The 21,408-nt window shown below is 35.6% G+C and overlaps 1 protein-coding gene across 3 annotated transcripts in view; it reads left to right on the forward strand.

The window, feature by feature from the left end:
- Window positions 1-1,471: 1,471 nt before the first annotated feature.
- The window catches only part of LOC116173316 (sodium-dependent nutrient amino acid transporter 1), a gene marked incomplete in the record, with an annotated part of 82,715 nt that continues 62,778 nt past the window's right edge, over window positions 1,472-21,408 (forward strand). Inside the window, 3 exon segments of one of the 3 annotated variants that reach the window (XM_031490693.1) lie at window positions 1,472-1,847; window positions 12,541-12,570; window positions 18,013-18,042. In XM_031490693.1, the coding sequence (XP_031346553.1) occupies window positions 1,794-1,847; window positions 12,541-12,570; window positions 18,013-18,042 (114 nt within the window). 3 annotated transcript variants of the gene reach the window in all.

Below are 21,408 nucleotides of genomic sequence, written 5' to 3' on the forward strand. Positions count from 1 at the left end.
TTTTCCTTGTTTTGAACGGACTTTATTATAACAGGTCGGTATTCGATTTTATTCATTTCGATACATGTACCACACGCGACGAGCCGACGACACAAACTGACAGATAATAAAATTAATAAACTGCACCAATATTATACAACACTTTCGGCTGACGAGTATTACCCAAAATTGAATCAGTTAGTCCCTTTGACCATTGTCTACCTATTACTGAAAACAGAATTGGAAAATTCATCATGTACCTACACAGACGGACATTCGGACAGAAAGTCCAAAATCATGAACTCGCTTTTTGTCGTTTGTGAATAATGTTGCAAAACTGTTTTGTAAATGGCCACACAAGTTACGAAGGCATATGTGATTATAATCAACAGTCACCACAATGAAACATTGCGTCAAAACTCAATACCGCCCAGTCAGGGAAGATAAAAACGACCCCTCGTAAGTTAGCGTCTTTATCAGGTACAGGATATAAACTACAATAATCTCTTTGAATTGCTCAATTACAGATCTCGATGCGCGAACATCATTAAATATGCACACTTGATGATATTCTTCGCAACATCCGGATCATGGGGTATTTATGTTGTAAGTCGGGGCGGTTGATTTGATCCAGTTCCGAATCTGATCTTGAAAATGTTTGGGAGAGTGTGAATGTGGGGAGTGGACGGGAATTTCATGTTTATTTCGTTTTTCGGACAGGGGGACAATTCTGTCGAAGAAGTTTTCGATCTATTCGTCTTGGCGTAGATTCGAGTGTTTCTTCAGGAGCAAGGATTCAGGTAGAAGACTGCAGGGACGTAATGCGTTTCCGATATAAGTTTTTGGCACATAATGTAATTCTCTAGGTTTTGTATTGATGTAAAACTTGGCGCCTTTTGTTGACAACATTGTCGCAATTGCTTTCCTCCAAAAGAAATGGCATTTCTGATAAGGATAACCGCTCATTAACGAAGCTGTCCTTGATCAATTTTTAGGTATGTAGGTATGATTTTTTGGTAGCGTTGATTATACCTTCCAGCATTGAATAAAATATTCAATGGTTCCAGTGAACAGCAAAAGGAATACATGACTTTGGTTGGTATCTGATTGTTCCCAGGTTCTTTCTTGCAGAGACGATTAGTTGCATGAGCAACCCATCGAATTTGTTGCATATCGGAACTGAACTGTAATCCTAAAGTCGACGGTTTTAGCATATCATTTCGCAAAACGAAAGTGTGATTCCATCTTTTTTCATAATTAAATGCAATTATTCTCATATAGAAGCCATTTGTTTAATTAAGAAACATTGTCTGCTAAAGAAACAATCGAAGGAAAATTCACATGGAGAGCACAGTTGAGTCCAAGGTAGTGCAAAAGCACTATGAGAGAATCGCGATAAAGGCGTTTTAGTTTCGCTCTTGTTGACAAATAAGGCGATAAGACTAAAACATGCGCAAATGAAGATAGATAGTAAACATTAACATTTGTACCGGAGATCATTATAGAGCAGACTGTCTCAGATACCTGCCGTTTAGTAAATGTCGTTATCAGTTTTTAAGTACCGCGAGGATGAGGTAACGAAATAGTGCCGCGGCATTAAAACGGTTCAAACAAGTTACAACCGTGAAGGTGCACGGTTGATGGTTGGTACTCGCGCGAATAAACGTTTTTACGTTAGGTTTTATGCACAATTTTCGCACGTGTCAATTGAAGAGTGACGGTTGCGGAAGATTGTTCTAGGGGTACGAATTAATTGTAACGCGTTCGTATCAATTAGTTTCCCGTTCGCGAGTTTTTCGAAAAAGTCGAAAGTGATGCGCGAAAAGTGGAATAAAAAGGATGTTTCCCAGCAGACCGAAGGTCAACCGGTGAGAATTAATTTTTAAATTACCTGTTTGTGTATCTCGAAATTATATTGTTATGGCCGGTACGAGTCGAGTGTGTGTAATTTTGACCATTGTGAATTATATAATGGTTTGTTTTAAATACTTAGAGAAGAAGGTTCTAATTGACATAAATTAATACCGCTCGAAGAGTAAATTAGTGACTCTTTCTTTATATTTAGCCTTAAACGTTATAAATGTGTTAAACGAACAAAGTTCATTGCTCAAATTGATATGACATTATAGAGATTACCGTATCAATTTATTTGCCTTTTCTATAATAGTCATAGCAAATTTTTCGGTCACGTACAGTTTTTGAGGCGTGAAAACGAGCGCACGTCACGCATAAAATATTCGATGAAACTCCCATAAAATATTGGAAAATACGCTTCCTTAAGAAATGATACGAGTCATCTATGCGTGAGTTGCCTGATTTTAATAAACTAAACACGGTCCTGAAGAAATTAAAGCCTCCATGTCCTTCCGATTCAAGCGGCAACTTAGCTAAGAAACCGATGCGATAGAGAATTCAAAAACTTCTGTCAAGACAGACAGACAGAAACTCATAAACTTTTCGCTTCTTAGTATTCTGACCTCAGACTTTGTTTCTAATTCAATATTTTCCTCGATATTTTCAGAGCATGATAATAATCTAATGGATTATGGAATTATACATTGGTCGCCAATGCATTTTTGTTCATTATGCTGTACCTATAAACATGTCACAACCTTCATATCAATAAGTCAATAACTGCAGGTAACGGACTTGCAATCGAGATAGTTTATTATCTCATATCTCCAACAAAACTTTTGCATAAATATTGAATTGCTCTCCAAAAGTAGCGAATGCAATCTAAAAGGAGTTTTGAACGAGACTGTTCTCAGAATATTCAGATTTGAACGAGGATGATGGGTGGTTGGGTTGGGCCCGGAATCGATTGCTTTGTGAATCATTATTATTATTATAACGGGCGATCTTTGAAAGTTCAAGTTAAATACGATTTCACATGTAAACAAAAGTTCCAAGGGTGACTCCGGTGACTCGACAGCAACTCATTTTTGATCGCACAGTATTAAAGAATAATTAGAGCACTTTTGAATTTTGTTTCTATTTTACTTATCTTATTTTTAATATTTTTATTTCTTTTCTGTGATTCATTGTCGATTAAGTGGAATCATTATGGGTTAGATGCAAGAGCAGGGGTAGACTTTCTACTCTTGAATCTCGCCCTAGGCAATGTATTTTTCGTGGCTAACCAAAACAAAATCAATAAAGATTATTATTATTATTATTATTTGAAGTTTTCACAGTACCTAGTCCCAGAAATTAACTAGCGCAGCAGTACCTATCACGAACTTTAGTTCAGATTCATCGAGAGATTCATCGAAATGGCTAATTTAGGGAATAGACGTTGATTATCGCAGTAGGTATCCGGGTATCCAGTGTCATAGTGTAGGACTGTAGGTAATAATGGTAATATTCTTTACACTAATAGGTACTTAATACCGAGCTTAATACAGAGTGAGCAACAAAGATTGAAGCGTGCCGCTTCAGCTAAATTGGCAATGTGCCGCTCATAGCATATGCTGATTTGATACAAGATACGAAATACGAATAGACGCACGTCACTGTGACAGCGCAGAACGTCATTTTCGTATACAACTTCATACAAAGAAGGTAGTTTTGATATTAATAGGAACAAGCGGTGATGACGCACGCTTCAATCATTGTTGCTCACACTGTACTATGCCAGTGTACACTGTAGTATATGTCTGAAGGATATCGGACCGCAGATACCCGAGGATGTTCGTGGATATCCAAGGATGTCTGCGCGTTTATCCCAGGACGTTTGTGGATAACTGAGGAGATGCGGTGAATATATGCAGATATTCAAAGATGTTTGAGTATATTCATAGACCATATAGCCTCCCCGGCATTATGCAGTATGTCAAAAAGAATTTGGAGGTAGAAAGGGACCAAAGCATGCGTATTCCAAATAACCCAAAACTGTAAAACTTGGTGCAAAGTGTATCGTTTGGAACCTGTAATGTAGGTAACCTTTAATAAAGCTATAGGTTTTATTCCATTTTAATTATTCAACATCATCGTACACGAGTGACAAATTAAACATACAAAAATAAAACTGAATACCAAACGATTTTTTTTGTTTCGGGCAACAGTCTGCACCCTCGGGATTAAAACACACACTTTAGTCCCTTGGTATATTACATACTATTTATTATACCTAAATCATAATCTCCGTTTTAAACACTCAAATGCATGCGAAAAAAGGCCTTCACACGTGCTTTAAATTTGCTAAGTAATGATACTTCAAGTATGACTTTTGAAACTGTCATCTGGGGTTGAAATAAAAAATCTTCTTAGGTGGCTTTCTATAAATGCAGAACATTTCTTTGGCTTGTACCTATCCTTTGGTTGAAGCTTTCACAAACGCGCGTAATTTAGGGTATGCTTCCAAATCTGTTCCACTTTTTAATCTTAGCATTGTTTGAAGTTTTGAATGAATGCACCAAAAGATAAATATTTAAACACCTTTGACATTTCCTTCATATAAGCCAGCATTATCGATGCATTTAAGACTTTATTCGTAAGTAACTTCCTATTAATCCATGGAAACAAATTTTCATATTCTTTATAATAGGCTTTACTGGATTTGGATTTTACACCTACCAACGTTTGTTTAGATTTTACAACAAGCGATTTAATGGACGGTGTCAACGGAAGTCGTTTTATTCACAAAGACAATGATTTTTATAAGCAAACGTCAAGTGACATTTCCATGGCAATCGTGAAATTAAGAACACCCAGCCCATGGTACAATAAGACCCAGCCCACTTAATTAGACATGTATTCGAGTATAACGTTAATAAATAACAATAATGTTCATTGTATTTCCTATTTTTAAATTATACTGCAGGTATAATAAAAAAATTATAATAATGTATAATTGGTCTTTAAAGCACTGGCAACGTTAAAGTCACTCCGCTTCGCGTCGTGCCATTAAACTCGTTGCGCGTGCTTCAAAGACTTGATTATACACTTGTAGCTTAATATACTATTTTGATCCGTATCAGTTTTCCTTTTATTCGAGTACATACAAAATTTCATTTAAATATCTTAACAAATGAGAAAAACCGACTGCGCATGTGCAAAACAACTTTTTTGATTCGGCATAAGTTTTACTTTTGTTCGAGGTGCCTACATACAAAATTTCCATTAAATATTGTAACAAATAAAAAAATGGGATTGAGCAATTATAAAAGGTGTAATGCGCATGCGCAATATTTTTTTGCATCTGCATAATTGCCTGAAGTTTAAGAAATAAATAGAAACACAGAAAACCGGACATTATCATATGTTCTTTGTAACAAGAGTTATAAGAGAAACCCTTTTTGGAGGTTTGGGCAGTTTTTGGGCGGTAATTTTTTGGTCCGTTAGTCTACGTAGCCAAAAAACAATAGCAACCATTCATATATCCCGAAGAACATGTGTATCAATTTGCAAAGCGATCGGATGTTTCTACACATAGTTATCGTGCACACGGACAGACAGACGGACGGACGGACAAACAGCCGGACGGACAGACAGACAGCAATACAAAATTATAAACGATCTCGAGGATACCCTACTACGCCTCTGAAATTTCCGAATTAATATTTGAAAAAGGAGGAGCCTCCTTGTTTAGCGTCAGCATGCATATGTTACGCACAAATATCGAAAACGCTCAATGAGCAAAAATAACGTACACAACGCTTTGTGGTCGAAGCTGAATGACCAAACACCGAAATTAAATATTTATGTGTTATGGTCGTTAACTTATGACCACAACGCTTGTGGTCCTTTTAGAAGCGACCACAACGCGTTTTCTCGTTTGAAGAATGACCATAATACATTGAATTATTTATTAAATGACAACATATTTAAAAAATATACTTAATGCATTTTGAAAATAACGTCATGTAGATGATATTTTAGTCTAAAGACCACAAATTATGACGGGACATCCTGTATATCCGGTATATGACAACATTTCAATTTATTAAGTGTAAATCGGGGGATTACCTATGAATAAGCACAGAGATGATTTTATTTGAATTTGAATTTCCGTATTTGTTGTTCGTTTTAGAATTGTTTGTAATTGTGTACAACACCGCACGTACCCTCGTGCGAGTGATGTGCCGACTCGATTTTATCGCTGCTCTTATGCTCTAATGCAAAAAGAGTAGACCAGGGAGCCTATTTCATAAAGCTACTGTGCAAATTTTTACTTTTCACTTTGCATTTGTATTATTTTGAAGTGCAAATATTATTATTATACAGGGTGGTAATTTGAAAACTTACCACCCCCCATGTCTTAGTAAATAAACGAGATATTTAAAAAAAATCAAAATCCGTTTCGGTAATTCGGAGGGGGAATCACAATGACATAGTTGGCGACGCACCCCCTCCAACCCTCTGCGCCCCAGCCATATTCGAGCCGGATAGGGACGTTGTTTTAGTGTTCGCCTCGGTGTTCGCGTTGGGTGAACTTTTTGTTATTTTGTCGCTTTTCGCTTTTGTAAATACATTTCGCTATGCCTAACACTCGTAAAGAAAGTGATGTGAGTGCTACTCCCGCCTATATCGCTTTACATTCTTTACGCTATTTTTATTCGGGCGTAGTGTGTCATTATTATAATAAAGCGTGAAGAAGCAAGTTAACAAAAGTTTTGTGAGAAGTCACCTGCAACTCGTTATTTTATTCATTAAGTTAATGTTTGTCATCAAGTAGTTTTGTGTGTTAAATAAAAGTGAAGTTCAGAATCTGTCAGCGTTTGTGTGTGAAGTTATGTGCACCTTGTAATCGGAAATCGTTGTACGACCAGATTCATAAGAGAAAAAAAACTGTTAGTAATTTAAGATTTTTAATATGTTTAAGTATCGACCGTATGAGTGCGGGGTAATTTGTCCAAACAAGCTTTGTAAGCGTTTCTTTCTTTCAGGAACGTTTCATGTGTTTCGGAATAAATATTTGTTATTGTCAATCAATTAATTGTGTGTTTATTCGAATGCATTGTGTGATTCGGATAGAGTTTTCATGGCAGATTTTTCTTCTCGTGTCCAAGAATTGTGACAGGTGTTAATTAATATTTGTGTAGTTAACCCTTTGGAATTTTCGGAAATTGATTGAGGATACGGAGTCTTCCAAACCATTAATTTAGGTTAATATTAGAATTTTTCTTTGTAGCAGATGCCGGAAGTGTACGAGGAGGGATTATAAACATTCTTTGTTTCCTTTTTGGTTTGATTGAACCAAATTGTACAATTCATTTGCTCTCACAATAGCTACTCTGGAGCTGCATAGTACTTGCTTAGAACGGCAATGCCGTTTCTTAGTATCACAATAGCGATTGAAATGGCATAACTTGAAATCAAACTGATAACTGAATTACTAGCGATACATCGCAATAAGGAAACAAGTTAAAACTGAAAACTGAAAGTAGCTTTATGAAATAAGCTCCCAGGTCCACTCGTTTTGCATTAGAGCAGCGATAAAAACGACTCAGCACATCAGTCGCATGAGGGTACGCGCGGTGTTTAAAAACAATTCTAAAACGAACAACAAATACGGAAATTCAAATTCAAATAAAATCACCTCTGTGCTTATTCGTAGGTAAAAACTGCAGTTTCCCTAATTCGTAAGGTAAATACCGGAGTAGTACAGAACAACTTAAGACCTTCTGCAGAGGCACCTCTAAAAAGTATTATGCAGATCACTCTGTTGAGGGCCGAAAACAAGAGAGGGATAATAAATTAAAAAAAATAAAAAAATAAATGGTGGTGACGACTTCTTCCATATTTGGTAGTGGGTATGCGTCTAGCTGCGTGTAGCGGTTGATAGTTTGCGAGTAGTTGATAACTATCCTTTTTTTAAGTTTGTGAGCAAACACCAAGGTGGAGTGCAGTGATAATGATTGTATAAACCCACCATTAAAGTACAAAATCTGCTGATTAACATATCAAAAATGCTTCTCCGAAATGTAGATTTGATTATGCCACAGCATCAGCTGATTCACTTGCCCGAATGCGCACGCCGCCGCCGCGCCGCCTTGATCTGAGTGCGCGCTACGGCGCTACGGAATAAATTTAAATGAGCGTCTAGTATAGAACATGTGGATCAACGTATTAAAATTAACGATTAATTTTCATTGAAATAGCAAAGTAGCGATGAGGATGCTCATTTAAATTTATTTCGTAGCGCGCTCTCAGATCTAGACTGCTATTTTTTGTCTTCTAATGTAGTTAATGTTAATTTCTTAGACTATGGTCTATTTGTAAGGTCAATTCACACGTACCTATACTCGTAGATTGAAAACCCGTTTACTTTTAATAAACAATATTATATAATAATCTACATTGGCTTAAGAAAGTGTAAAGCCGTTACACTTTTATATTTTAATAACGATAATAACCGTTAAACGTCTGCGATTATAACGATAATGAACATGCAGTATAGGTACGATGTTATTGTAGATTAGTTAACTAATTGTTTATAACGGTTGTGTTTACTTGTATTTAGCATTTGTAGTGTCATAATTACACTAAAGGCTTTTTGAATCGATTAGCTCGAGGATTAGGTTAAACTCATAGAAGAGATTAGCATCCGAAGTCATGAAAAGGCTACACGATTCGCGCTCTCTAATGATTTTGTTTGCAATTTAAACAAAGATTAGTGATTTGAAGATAAAAGTGATGACGTTTTAAATAAAAATGGAAGTGGTACCTATGCTTTGATGTTCACTAGTATTTTCTGGTAGGCTTTTGCGTCTTTTAAAAGGCTACCATAGAATACCAATAGAGGCTATAGACAACAAAAAATCTCATTGTCAGCACTAGACAATCGATTGAGCTGAGTGATGAATCATTTGATAGATATCCCCCTGTCGCAATTGCTGTAAGAAACAAATTTTTGGAATGATACCCAAACAAAATCTATACTTATTCAGCAATTTGGTCGGCGAAACGGCAAAACGTGCTTATGACCTTGTTGCAGAGGAACTAATTTTATGTTGGAGACTGTACTACAATAATTATTGTCTTATCTATCAAGTTGACTGTAATCTACGCTATTCTGACAAACCTAAAACGTAATAAGCGAGGCGATAACGAATCAATTGGGAAACAATAGTGATTAATGACGGACATTTCCGATTATTCCAGACAAATTTGCATTTCTGAATCAGTGGGCAACTTGTTTATTACAAAAATAATAAATTACAAAATCGCTGTCGAAATGTGCCATACATCGTGTTTCGGATTAATTGATTATTAAAAAAAGGTTGCTTAACAAACCTTCTTAAATAATATTTACCTTGCGTCTTAATTACCTATAATTACCTCAAAAATTCTAATATATGCAAATTACGTTATTAAAATAATTGTTATTATTTACAAATTTCTTTGTTAATTATGGCAATTTATATGTTACGTGCTCAGTTGCGTTCGAAGATAACCGGTCCGAAGTTACGCGGAGATTTGATGAGTTCATTAGACCTTCCTTTCGGAGAAATGTGAAATTTAGAAGAATACGTCCACCGTTTTTGGGTTAGGCGGACGGAAATTCATGAATGGTTAGGCATTGTAGCGACAATTTCTTCATCGTGATCAGATTAACGATTGCCTTTGGCCGTTAACCCTGTAAACTCGTGAAGTCGCTGGATTTAGAAAACGTCTTCCGCATTAATAGTTCTTTAGTGCCTTTTAGAAATAGAGATCATGTACAATTCTTTGCGTTTTTCCCTTTACTTTAGAATGAGTTTGTGAATGAAACAAAAAAAGAAAAACGTGTATTTAATAATTAATTAATTACTTAATAATAATAATGAAGTTTATCACACTATAGGCCTAAGCTATAGGCAGTGGTTGTCATCCCAACACCCCTGCTTAACCACATAGTCCAGGAGGCAGCCACATTTTTTGTGCACTCATTTCTACAAAGATGATTTTCTGCCATTTTATTGTTTTGATAGTACAAGTAAACAAAACGGTAGTCTACCGTGTCGACGGTGTTGCCTAAATTTGCAACAATGTTCTGAACATGTTAATAAATAATATGTACCTACATGCCTCATTTCTACAAGAATGAAAGTTTGTACAGTAATTAAGTATACCTAAAAATGAAGTATGGTAATAGTCTACCGAGCTGGAAGCGTTGTTATCACAAGTCTACCAACCACGCAAGATGCATAAAAAATTATTCGATTGAACTCTTTTCTACAAAGATGAAATTTTTGTTGGAAAAAGTTGATGTCATAAGAAACAAAAAAAAAATGGTCTACCGATCGCGTGATGTCTAACCTGTGGAGAAACGAGATGTTTTACTTTTCAGTCTATGAACTTAAACGGTTTTCCTATTTAGCTCTTTTTCGCAGTTTTCAATTTGTATGTAATATTATTTTTAGGTAATTTTTGTGGTGATGGTATTTTCAAAATTTCTCTACATAAAGTCGACTTTGTGGTTGAATTGGAGTTTTCGTAAAAAATGGGGTGGGGAGCTTAAAGAGATGTTTCCCTTCCCCCACCCCTCATATTTTATGAGCTAGAGCGATATGTGCTGCATCAAAATGATACAAAATTGATACAAGATTGCTATGCATGTATTTTTTAAGCATGTTTGTTAGGTATATTTTAGAAAAAAGTCATTTTTCTACTTAACCATGAATTGTACGCCATCTAGCGGCGAAGCTAGAAACTGAAAATAATTTCCAGGGATTTCTCTTGGCATCTTTTGTTATCAAAATTTTTTTTCCGAAACTGCCATCAACGGTTCCAGAGATATGGGCTGTGACCATTATTAATGGGACACCCTGTACATACGGAAGGGTTCTTTGACTTATTTTATGACTGAAAGTTCATATAAACCTAGGTCCATAAAAGCTTCGTTATCGATCTACAGGGTGTTATAATTTCACCGTGCACTTTACAAATTAAACCTTTAAATTATAAACATATGTAAACACAAGATACAACTAATAAAAACAAGAAATTATCCAGGTCTTACTGGACCACTTTAAGAATTTTACTTTCTTTGTCTATCGAAAATTGATTGATAGGTTTAGGGATAGAACATGAACCATGACCTGAAAAACACATCACCCTGTAGATTCTCAGTACCATATGATGTATGCGAATAAGTACCTAACTTATATTCCAAATTTGAGATAAATACCTCAAAAACTTCCTCGCTCGCTTCCTCGATATACGTACATCACCCCCTTGCTTTTCTGAGCATGGTAAAGGATCAATCAATTAGTAGCAGATTTTGAACGCGTATTTGTAAAAGTGAGGATGAAAAGCGAAGGAGTTAGGTGAAGTCGCGACATGGCCACGTAGAACAGCTGGCATTAAGAGTCTCGTGAGTGAAGACGTGAGGTGAACATTTGGTTTGTGACGAATATAATACAATCATCTGAGTTCAAAAATTGAAAAGAAAAGATCAACAGACGCATATAATTTCCAATGGAAGCAGCATTAGAGCAGGATTGATCAAGTTTGTTTTAGAAACTTCAACCTTTTATGGACACTCTCTTCTCTCTATAAAGGATTACTAATCAACGTCTGAAAAAATGCCAAGCCATTAATTAGGCCTCAACAAATAGTAGATATAATATAATGCGTAATCTGTCTGGCTGTAATTAGTAAAATACGTCTCACAACATATACTATATATACCTACATGAAGGTAATTAACATTAATCTATTCATATGTAAATAATCAGATACAGGAAGCCCAAGTACGCATACCTCATTAGTGACACAAATTGAATTATATCAACTTCGAGATTAAGATAATGAGATAATAATACATCAGTCTAAATACCTACTTTTTACACATGGAACTATGTGCATTGTCATTTTCGTGCATTGAATAGATTTCAATAACTGGGATAAATTGAAATTTTGATGCGCCACAGGGTAGTGGTAGGGCTCCCGCACTATTTCTAAAGTAGGTATGTATTAATACTTAATTGACAAGGTACTGTACCGTACCGGTAGCGCGAATGTTGGCAAAAATTGATTGCCTTGACCAAGAAGATTCCCATGTAATTAATTATCCTCTGTGTAAGCAGCGTGATGCTGTGTAATAATCAGCGATGAGCAAAGTATAATTTATTGTTAACCTTCAATTACATCTGCTTGTGATGGCGGTAGTACTACTAGATAGGTAGTATAACTGTTCACCATGAACTTTGCATTACACAATGGCAAGATCGACAAAAACATGCATGAAAAAGATAAATTGAATACCTGTAGAGTGACGTCGGCACTTTCCATAGATCATAACGTTGTTAATCGTGTATTTACCGTGAATAAATGTTATGTTACAACCACATGACGCAATCACCGTTTGTTACTGCCGCATCCTGCAGGCGTATGTAACAGTGCTAAGGAGCGTGAAAATTTTACAATGTCTCATTAATCGTTATGAATTTATGATAAATAAAAATACCATCGAGAAAGAAACCAAAAAAAGTAGGCCTAATTCCAGAACTAAAAAATTACTAAATTAAATATTTTATTAACTACATAGTAAATATTCGTTTGAGCTGGAATTTCATTCCAATCCATTTCCAGAACTGAAAATATAATTAAATTAATTACAGATTTTCTTCGCAGGGTTACTCACCACATCTGTCTGCGGCAAGAGTAAGATTTTTTATTATTATTATTGCATGTTTCTGGAGTACTACATACTAACCTTTTGCATGTAACTAGGATAGTATACTACAAAAAAAGTTTAATCAATGCAAAAAAGTAGAAAAATACCTTTCTTGAAGAACCTACACATAACATACCTATCTAAATAGGCAATTCAATTACAATCACAAAACGTGAAATCCAAAACCCCTTTCGAACACAAATCCTAACCTACCTGTAATTAATAAGGGGGCGACATAAAAAGTTATCACAGGACAACAAAGGTGGTTAAGCAAATCTTGCAGCCACTAAGAAACTAAATTTATAGCCTCCATGTGAGAGAAAAAAAGTATCTCGATCTCGAGTTCAAACAAACATCCGGTCAATCGCCAGAAACAATCTTCAAATTTTGCAATCGCGCCTTCATTGAAATTTTTCGCGATGCAAACAACTGCTCTTCGTTCCGCAAGAGGGAATGAAGCGGAGATGAAAGCCAAATGCGCCATCCACTTGCCTTTAAAAATTCACCATTCCTAATTAACCACGACGAAATACTATACAATGTAGTCCTTGAACAAAAATTAGTGACGATCCTAAAGAGCATCTAAAAAATCGGCAGAGCACCTCGGTGTGATCCTACGGGGTCATTGGATTTGGCCCATTTTCAATAGACTTGTTACATGTGGCATATACTAAGTCAACTGTGCAAAGTTTGAACTAAATCGGCCCAAGCGTTTGACAGTTATCGTGTTCTCGGACAGACGGATACCATTGCTTTGCTCTTGCGCTTAATAATCCATATGTACATACAGTGAGTTTTTTTTAAATGCGAACATAGGAGTTTGCATGCAATGTAATTTCCCTATGTTCGATTTTAAAAAAAAACACATCAATCTATGAGGTGTGCGCGGTTCACTTCCAAATCGCGCAACTTGTGTGACTATGAAAAGCAACTCTATAGTCTTTATGATGAAGAGCACTCGGTAAGATTGTCATTAAAGAAGCCATGTGAGGCCATAGCAACTTTAGGATACATTTTTCTTAAACTTACGATAACTTGACCTCACAGGCCACGCACTGACACCACAACTCATTGTGAACCAACCTTCAATTATTTGTAGGTCATATTGTGCACCTGGTATTGTACTAATTTGGTCTATTTAATACATAAATGAAGAAAATAAGAAAATAAATACCGAAAACAATTACAATAAATGTTCGAAGTGTCCTCCTTGACATTCTACCTAACCGATTTCGTAATTAAATTGGACGGCGGTATTTTTAAAACTGTGACAGCTGTCAATTGTATCTACTACTCATTTGAACTACTCAATAAATTGATGTGTTTTTTTTTAAAATCGAACATAGGGAAAGTACATTGCATGCAAACTCCTATGTTCGCATTTAAAAAAAATTCACTGTATGTAAATAAAACTTACAACTTTATATGTACTGTTTAAATTTCTCGCAATTTCCCCCTTGAGTTGGAAATTTTTAATCATGCGTTTACTTTATACGTGCTGTCAGACGGATCTTTACGCGGGTTTTTCTCAACACAAAATAAAAAAGGTCATATCTACCTGCGGTGACCGACTTAACTTAGCCTTAATCGTCCTACGCGAATTGCCTGACGGCTCGACTCCATTCCTATCGTGGCTTAACGCATTACCCATGACTCTCTACCAACCACCTTTCTTTTTTAATTCACACCCATTCTGAGCCGTACAACCTTATCCACCAATGAAATACATTGTTTGTAACCAATGAGATTTCTTGACATCAACTCCACGAGAAGTGGAATACAATTGAATCAGTAATTCACACGCTAATTAGCAAGCTTGACAACAACAGATGCGATCCCTTGGAAAATCGTCACTGACATCTAGTTAATTTCGTCATCTCGACGTCTTAAGTTTTCATACGACTTGAAAATGGCAGGACCGTATTCGAAACCCCCCCCCCCCCACATATAACATGGAAAAAAGTAAAATGGTAATCAAACACAAAACACCTATTATAGGTGTCCAGATAGCTCAAAGCAAAACAACCGCTAATTTAGAATTCTAATTATTTTCCTCGTAGACGTCCGGGTGTCGTCACAAAGAAAAATCTTAATGTTGACTTTAAATTAGAGAATTAGCTACACAAATTCTCATTAAAACCTGACAAAAAACTAAAAGAAAAATCTAACATGAAAACTGTCCGGGTCGCATAATGGATTCGAATAAACACACAATTATTTTGTAAATATTGTACAGTTGTAATAAATATAATAATAATAACAATTATTAATTGATTGAAAATGACAAAAATGTATTCCGAAACACACGAATAAAATAAAACAAAATCCCTGAAAGGAAGAAAAGCTTACAACGCTTGTTTGGACATTACCCCGCACGCAGGCAACCGACAATTAAAATAAAAAAATCTTAAATTACTTACGTGTACGTATGGCTGTATGTGTATGTGTGTACGTGCCGCGTGATTCTTGTAATCAAGGTTCAGCCGAAACTATTCGACCAATTCGGTTGGAATTTGGAATACATGTTCTCTTAAATTAAATGTTCTCGAGAACTGAAAAGCTTTTGGAGGCGATTCGAACATTTTGACAATAAAGTCAATATTTATTGAATTACGTAGCTTTCGATTTATATCAATGTTCTTTCGAATGGTCCTGAAAGCTGAGAAGATTTGGAAAACTATTGGAAAATGGGAAATGTTCTTTTGGCTATACAACATATTTATTTAGTAAGGTATGAGCAACAACATTTTGATTAAGATAAGGCCGTGGAAATTTTTTAGGGTACATCTTTTATTAATTACTTTCAAAGTCCGCATTAACAATTTATTACCCAGTGAGTTGATTCTACTAACTACAGTTGTGGGCAAAATAATAGCAGTGTAATAAATAATACCTGCCATTTTTTCCCTAATAATCCAAATAATCTGGTAGTACAAGGTTTGCGATACAATGCGCACTTAATTCACACACAAATGCTGACAGCTCGGCTGACAGCTTGTGATTCACTTTGGTTTATAACATAGAATTAGATGGCAAACGGTGGTTGTTCGGACGGTGGAAACTTTTAACATTCAATAAGAAGTAAAAGGCTCGCTGTTGTAACAGAACCCGTGCGATTATATTTCGCTTCTTATCGCAAACGACCAGTGCAACCTGTTTTAAATAACGCAAATTTGATTAGGTGTGTCTTAGTTAAAGCATCTTATCTAAATTGCTTAATTGACAAGGGTGATAAAATTTTAGTCAAAAACTACGCAATTACAAGCAATTCTAAAAGGAAAAACAGATACGGAACTACAAATTCAAGTCAAATAAACCAAATTTGTGTTTATTCGTAAACCCCCCCCCCCCCCATTTTGAAGTTGTCTGGAATAGAACAATCGAATGCAATGTTTATTTGTCAATGACAACAGATCTTACTTGATTCATCTGCCTTTATTCTACCAGTAGAGTTCAAATGCAAAAAAAAACATTTCTGGTAAGTTTTAGCCAATAACATTGCTAAAGTGGAGAAAATGAGAGTTATCAGTTGGGGAAAGAGGAATTATAAAAATAAACGATTAATTTGGGCTCGACAACACCACAACTGGACAGTTGAAGACTGGAAAAAAGTCCTTTGAAGCAAATATAAAACACCATTAATTTATATAGGTATAGGAATAACAAATTAAAAAAATGTTAGTGGCTGCATACTTTTGAGCGGTAGTGTAGTTCTATTTACGTGCGTTCACGTTGTTGTTTCTCGCAATTTATCCTTTGAATTGGAAGTCACCAACTTACATTGACCCGTTTTCTATTCCTAATTTCTCCCCCGAATTCACACAAACATTAAATTTTTTCCCAAACTCTAAAACCACCCTGTAGTAACTTACGGTGGGCGACTTATCTTTTTGGACTGCTCAACGTAAACGTGGTTGTGGGTTAACGCGCATTGCCTCTCGGCTGAATCTGATTTCTCTACCAACAGCCAATCTCCAACTACTTCATTTTTCAGCGCATTTTTAAGAATAAAAAAAAATCCAATCAAGGATCAAGTCTGAAGCCCCCCCCCCCACCAATGAATTATTTCATGCGACCACCAACTAGTATCAGTATTTGCATACGCATCTCTTTACTGATGCCAAGTAAAATTTTTCAAAATGGGGGGCGGGGGGTGAACACACGTTCTACCCTTCATGGTATTCTAATGAAAGGTATCACCGCAATGAATTGGTTTGTACAAACTATAACTTTTCTGCGCGACTCTTTTCCGAGATCAGTAGGTATTCCAGTTAAAGGTCTCAACAAAAGGAACTGTTTTCTACCAACTACAGGCCCTACTTTCTGACTACTTATCAAAAGAGGGGATTTGATGGGGGAGGGGGGGGGGGGCCTTCATGTTACTCTAATGAAGGAAGGAATTAATTTCTATCAACCATACCCACCTCTCCGACTCCTTATCGTGATCGGATATAAATGATTGTAAGAAATATATCTATTGGTGATGTCAAAACTTTACGAGCGAATATCTCGAAAACGCTTTGACGGAGGAAAGTATCCACAAAGGCACAATGAATATTCTATGGACGAGACATTATTGGTGAAGTCTCCCTATTAATCATCTAACAAGAAAGAAAACATCGGTAAATATACCACGCTACTACCTTATAACGAAACAATTTACAAAGCTATTTCGGTTTAAAAAAATGCGCTTTATCTGCACAAGAGTTGTGTACAATTTATACTTGTTTAAAACTGCGTCCAGAAATTTGCGCAAAAACACAACAAACTTTTCCAGAAACCCGGCTAACGCAATGACGTGAGTCGCTGAAACTTATTTTTCACCCCTGACTTTTTACAGATCGCCAATTTCTAATATAGTGCATACTTTCACTGAATGAAAAAGTGGAAATACGCATTTTCACTGAAATTGGTGAAACGCAGTTTTTACGTGCACTACTGATTTACTTTTCACTTGTACCCCATGTACCTAAAACTTATTTGAAATATCCTTACTAATAACATTGAGTTTTCACGTTTTTCACGAAATCTGTGTGCCGAGATCTAAAGCCCCCAATTAGTCTACGGGACGAACAGATGCTAGGCGCCTTTTTCGCAAGAAATACTCTGAAAAAAAAAACAATATTTATTTAAGACCCCTCCTTGAATTTGATATGCAACAGGATTTATAACTTCTCACTGTGACATGAACTATTTGAAATGTTAGTTGGATAACTAGATCGATATAATAGAAAACGAAATCAAAAAAGGAAAAACACAAAATTTTGATATTTCGTTTCGAACACTTATTGAGTTGGATAGTTGAAAAACACCTTTTTTAGATTCATTCTGTTCCTGACCGGTCGATGGTTTTACAATGCCGCTTTAGTAGATATTTATCATCTAAAATACATCTGAACTGTTAAATTAATTATGAATTTTATTCACAGGATTACTCCCCCCAGCTGCCGACGGAAGACGTAAGAAATTTTTGTATTACGTTTGGTTATTTTTAACAGTGGTAGTGGTGTACTACTCTCATTTCCACATATATAACATTTTTCTGAATATGAACTAATTTCAAACTTCTTCAGCTTCGATAATAATCTTTTTGCTTCCATCAATCTAACGCAAAACTGACCAAAAGTTGCAACTTTTAACTACCCGGTACACAGTCTAATAGGATAACGACTTTTTGAGATGCCGAACTGACATTGTTGATGATGGATAGGCTCACAACCACTACATGCCAAGATTGAAAATGGATTTGTGTTTATTAGAAGAAATTCGCGATCTCCTTGCAAAAGTAGATGTCATTTACATGAAGCAGACGGTGCAAATTAGGCTCCTTTTGAGAGGCCAACAGCACGACACTATTCATTAGTGTATTGAAAGTGTAGGTAGTTCGCGAGAGATAGATACATTAAAAAAATCAATATGCAGTAACCGGTCTTTCAATTGGAAATGTCAATATTGATTTGAATACTTGCCTCGTAACAGTCGTAACTGACTTGTGTGTTTGGGTATTCAATTATCACTGAATTATGTAAATTACGAATAGCTACGAATTTTTATTTATAATTTAACTCGTGGTGATTTTAATACGAATCTCGAAAATATAGGTAAAGTATGGAATGATTTGCATTGAAAACATCCTGTCTGAAAATCTCATTATCTTTCATTGCACGGCGGCGCTTGTCGACGAACTGGTAATTGAAGGATACTTTCAATTGCGAATTTAGCAGTTAATTCAACGGCGGTTTTAGGATCTTCCAAGTAAGTCAATTCAATTTTGAATGACCTGTGTCCTCATGTCCTGTAATTTATTTATATCGCGACGGAAACTGATACTGCAAATTGAAACTATTACATATATTGAAAAACTGTTTTAGTTTAGCGATCGTGAATCAGCTTCGATTCACCCGACTGCGTTTGATTATTATTTATTAGTAATAATTACGTAGCGTGATATATGCAAAATACGATGAAGAGTTATTCTGTGCAACGATGACTCTATTATACTAGAATACGGGGACATGGACAGCACAACACAAAACTTTTGCATGCACCCCGTCTAGTATGTGACACGATTACGGGCTGTCTTGCTAGCGTATATAGCGATCAAAAATGAGTGACCTTTGGAATTTTTCTTTACATGGGAAATCGTACTTAACTTCAACTTCCAAAGGCGACTCGACAGTCACTCATTTTTGGTCACCCGATATTTCCAAAAGGTCGTCAAACAAGAGGGAAAAATCAATGGGTGAAAGCTCCGGCAGGTTGACTTTTTTTTGGTCATGATTGTACCATTTCCGCAATCCGTCGGAAAAATAATTTGGCATTGACAATGGACTGGCTACGCACAAGTCGCGAATTGCGATACCGACTCCGGTTTAAGTTCAATAAGGGCCGATTCTACAATGAAGATATATACCGAGAATAAGCTATACCTAGAATAAATGTCGACGGTTGCGTTGGTTACCATTTTGTCAACCAATGGCATATATGTTGCTATGGCAGTTATTCCAAGAATATCTTATTCTCCGTAAAAGTGTAATTGTAAGACCGGCCCTTAGTTGAACTTTGCGATAGTTTAAACTTCCGCCCGGTTTTATATAAAACTATAAAATTTCCCAAGGCACGTCCGATCTGCTATTAGTAAAAATCTCACTCCCACAATTCTAAAGGATTACTTAACAAATTTTTAATTAACACGAATAGAAAATTTATCATGAAAATGTATACCCTGGGTCATATTTTGGGTTCGATTAAACACAAAGCTAATCATTTACCGATGAGTTACTAATGAAACTCGTTCTACACCCTTTCTAATTCAACGCATAAGTATTGCTGTACAACTGGGAAATGCAGCGGCAATTCTGGATACCTTTTTCAGATTTCAGTTTAGAAGAATTTTTTTATATTCTCTAGTTATATCCTATTTGTTTCATGTAATATTATCTTAAAGTATCATTAAATAAATCAATAAAGCTGAAATAAAAGTGGGCACTCAGGTTCAGATGACAAATACCACGCACGTGCGTTCGAAATTTAATTTCTTTAAAGTTTAATAAAATTACTCTTAACATCCGGTCACTACTGCAATTTATTTTAAATGAAGCACAAGAAAGACAAAACCCAATAGAAAATGCTTCTGAAACTTCACTTTTTCTCGATTTACATCAGCTGGCTTATACGTAATTACAAATGTAGTATTGGTTTTTAATTGGTTTTCTGAAATAAAAACAACTGAATAGACTAGAGCCTGCACATCTACACTACAGCAGAAAGCTTTTAGTAAAAATTTGTGTACAATAACAAATAAGAAAACTTAATTAATTCCGGTGAATTGTTTCTATATAATAAACATGAATTTACTTCATATGTTTACCTCGTCTTAAATGTTTTCCAACCTCCCATCGCCAGGATGGGAATCGCCGGGATGATCGTGGCCGTAATTATCTTTGATTTTTATTTATAATTTTCGACCACCCAACAAAATTTCGTAATATAAGCAGTATAAAAATATCACTTACGACATATTGTCATGAAATGTCAAACCAAATCATGTCACTTGATTGAATTTATTAGAAAATTAGGCCGGTAATTTTTCATCCCTTCCTCGTAGACCATAGTTGCCAAAAAAGTAACGGAAACGCCCACAATTTTATAAATGTTATAGTATTACATATGTATAATTGATTCTCTTGCGGTATCTGGGTTTATGTAATTTGCAACCATTACGTTAAAAATTGCAAAAAAAAACTGTACGCATATTTGTTTGATTTTAACAAGCAAATTCCTATACATGTCGTGCTAATTTTTTATTTTCATTATGCAAAGTAGTTCTGGTTTTTCCTTTAATTACCTACGATTAAGGCAACATGAAATTGAAGTGAAACTGTGTACCTAGAATTCAGTAGGGCGAAGTAAATTGTGAGAAATATTTGACATACATCTTCTTCGCTGTATTGATGAATGATGAATGGAAGTATAAAAGGTAAAGTTCAATCCAAATTAACTTGACGTGCCTATATTATACGATAATTAATATGCTATTTTGGGTAATTAATGATTATAAATGAAAAATTGCGTTAGTACATTGTAGCATCACACAAGTTACTTATATGACTACGATTCCCTCGAAATGATGCAACCATTGAATTAGTAAATCGTTAACACTTTGCTCATAATTTTAATAAAATAGAGGATTTTTCAATGTTATCACAAATAGGTATTTTTCATGAATTTATGCAATTGCTCGTCGCTTTTCATTAACAAAGTGATTGGTGCTCGGCACTTGAATCCTTGTGGCCGTTGAACAAAAGGTGAAACACAAACTCAAA

This window comes from Photinus pyralis, unplaced genomic scaffold (genome assembly GCF_008802855.1).
Source record: "Photinus pyralis isolate 1611_PpyrPB1 unplaced genomic scaffold, Ppyr1.3 Ppyr1.4_LG6, whole genome shotgun sequence".
Taxonomy (NCBI): Eukaryota; Metazoa; Arthropoda; class Insecta; order Coleoptera; family Lampyridae; genus Photinus; species Photinus pyralis.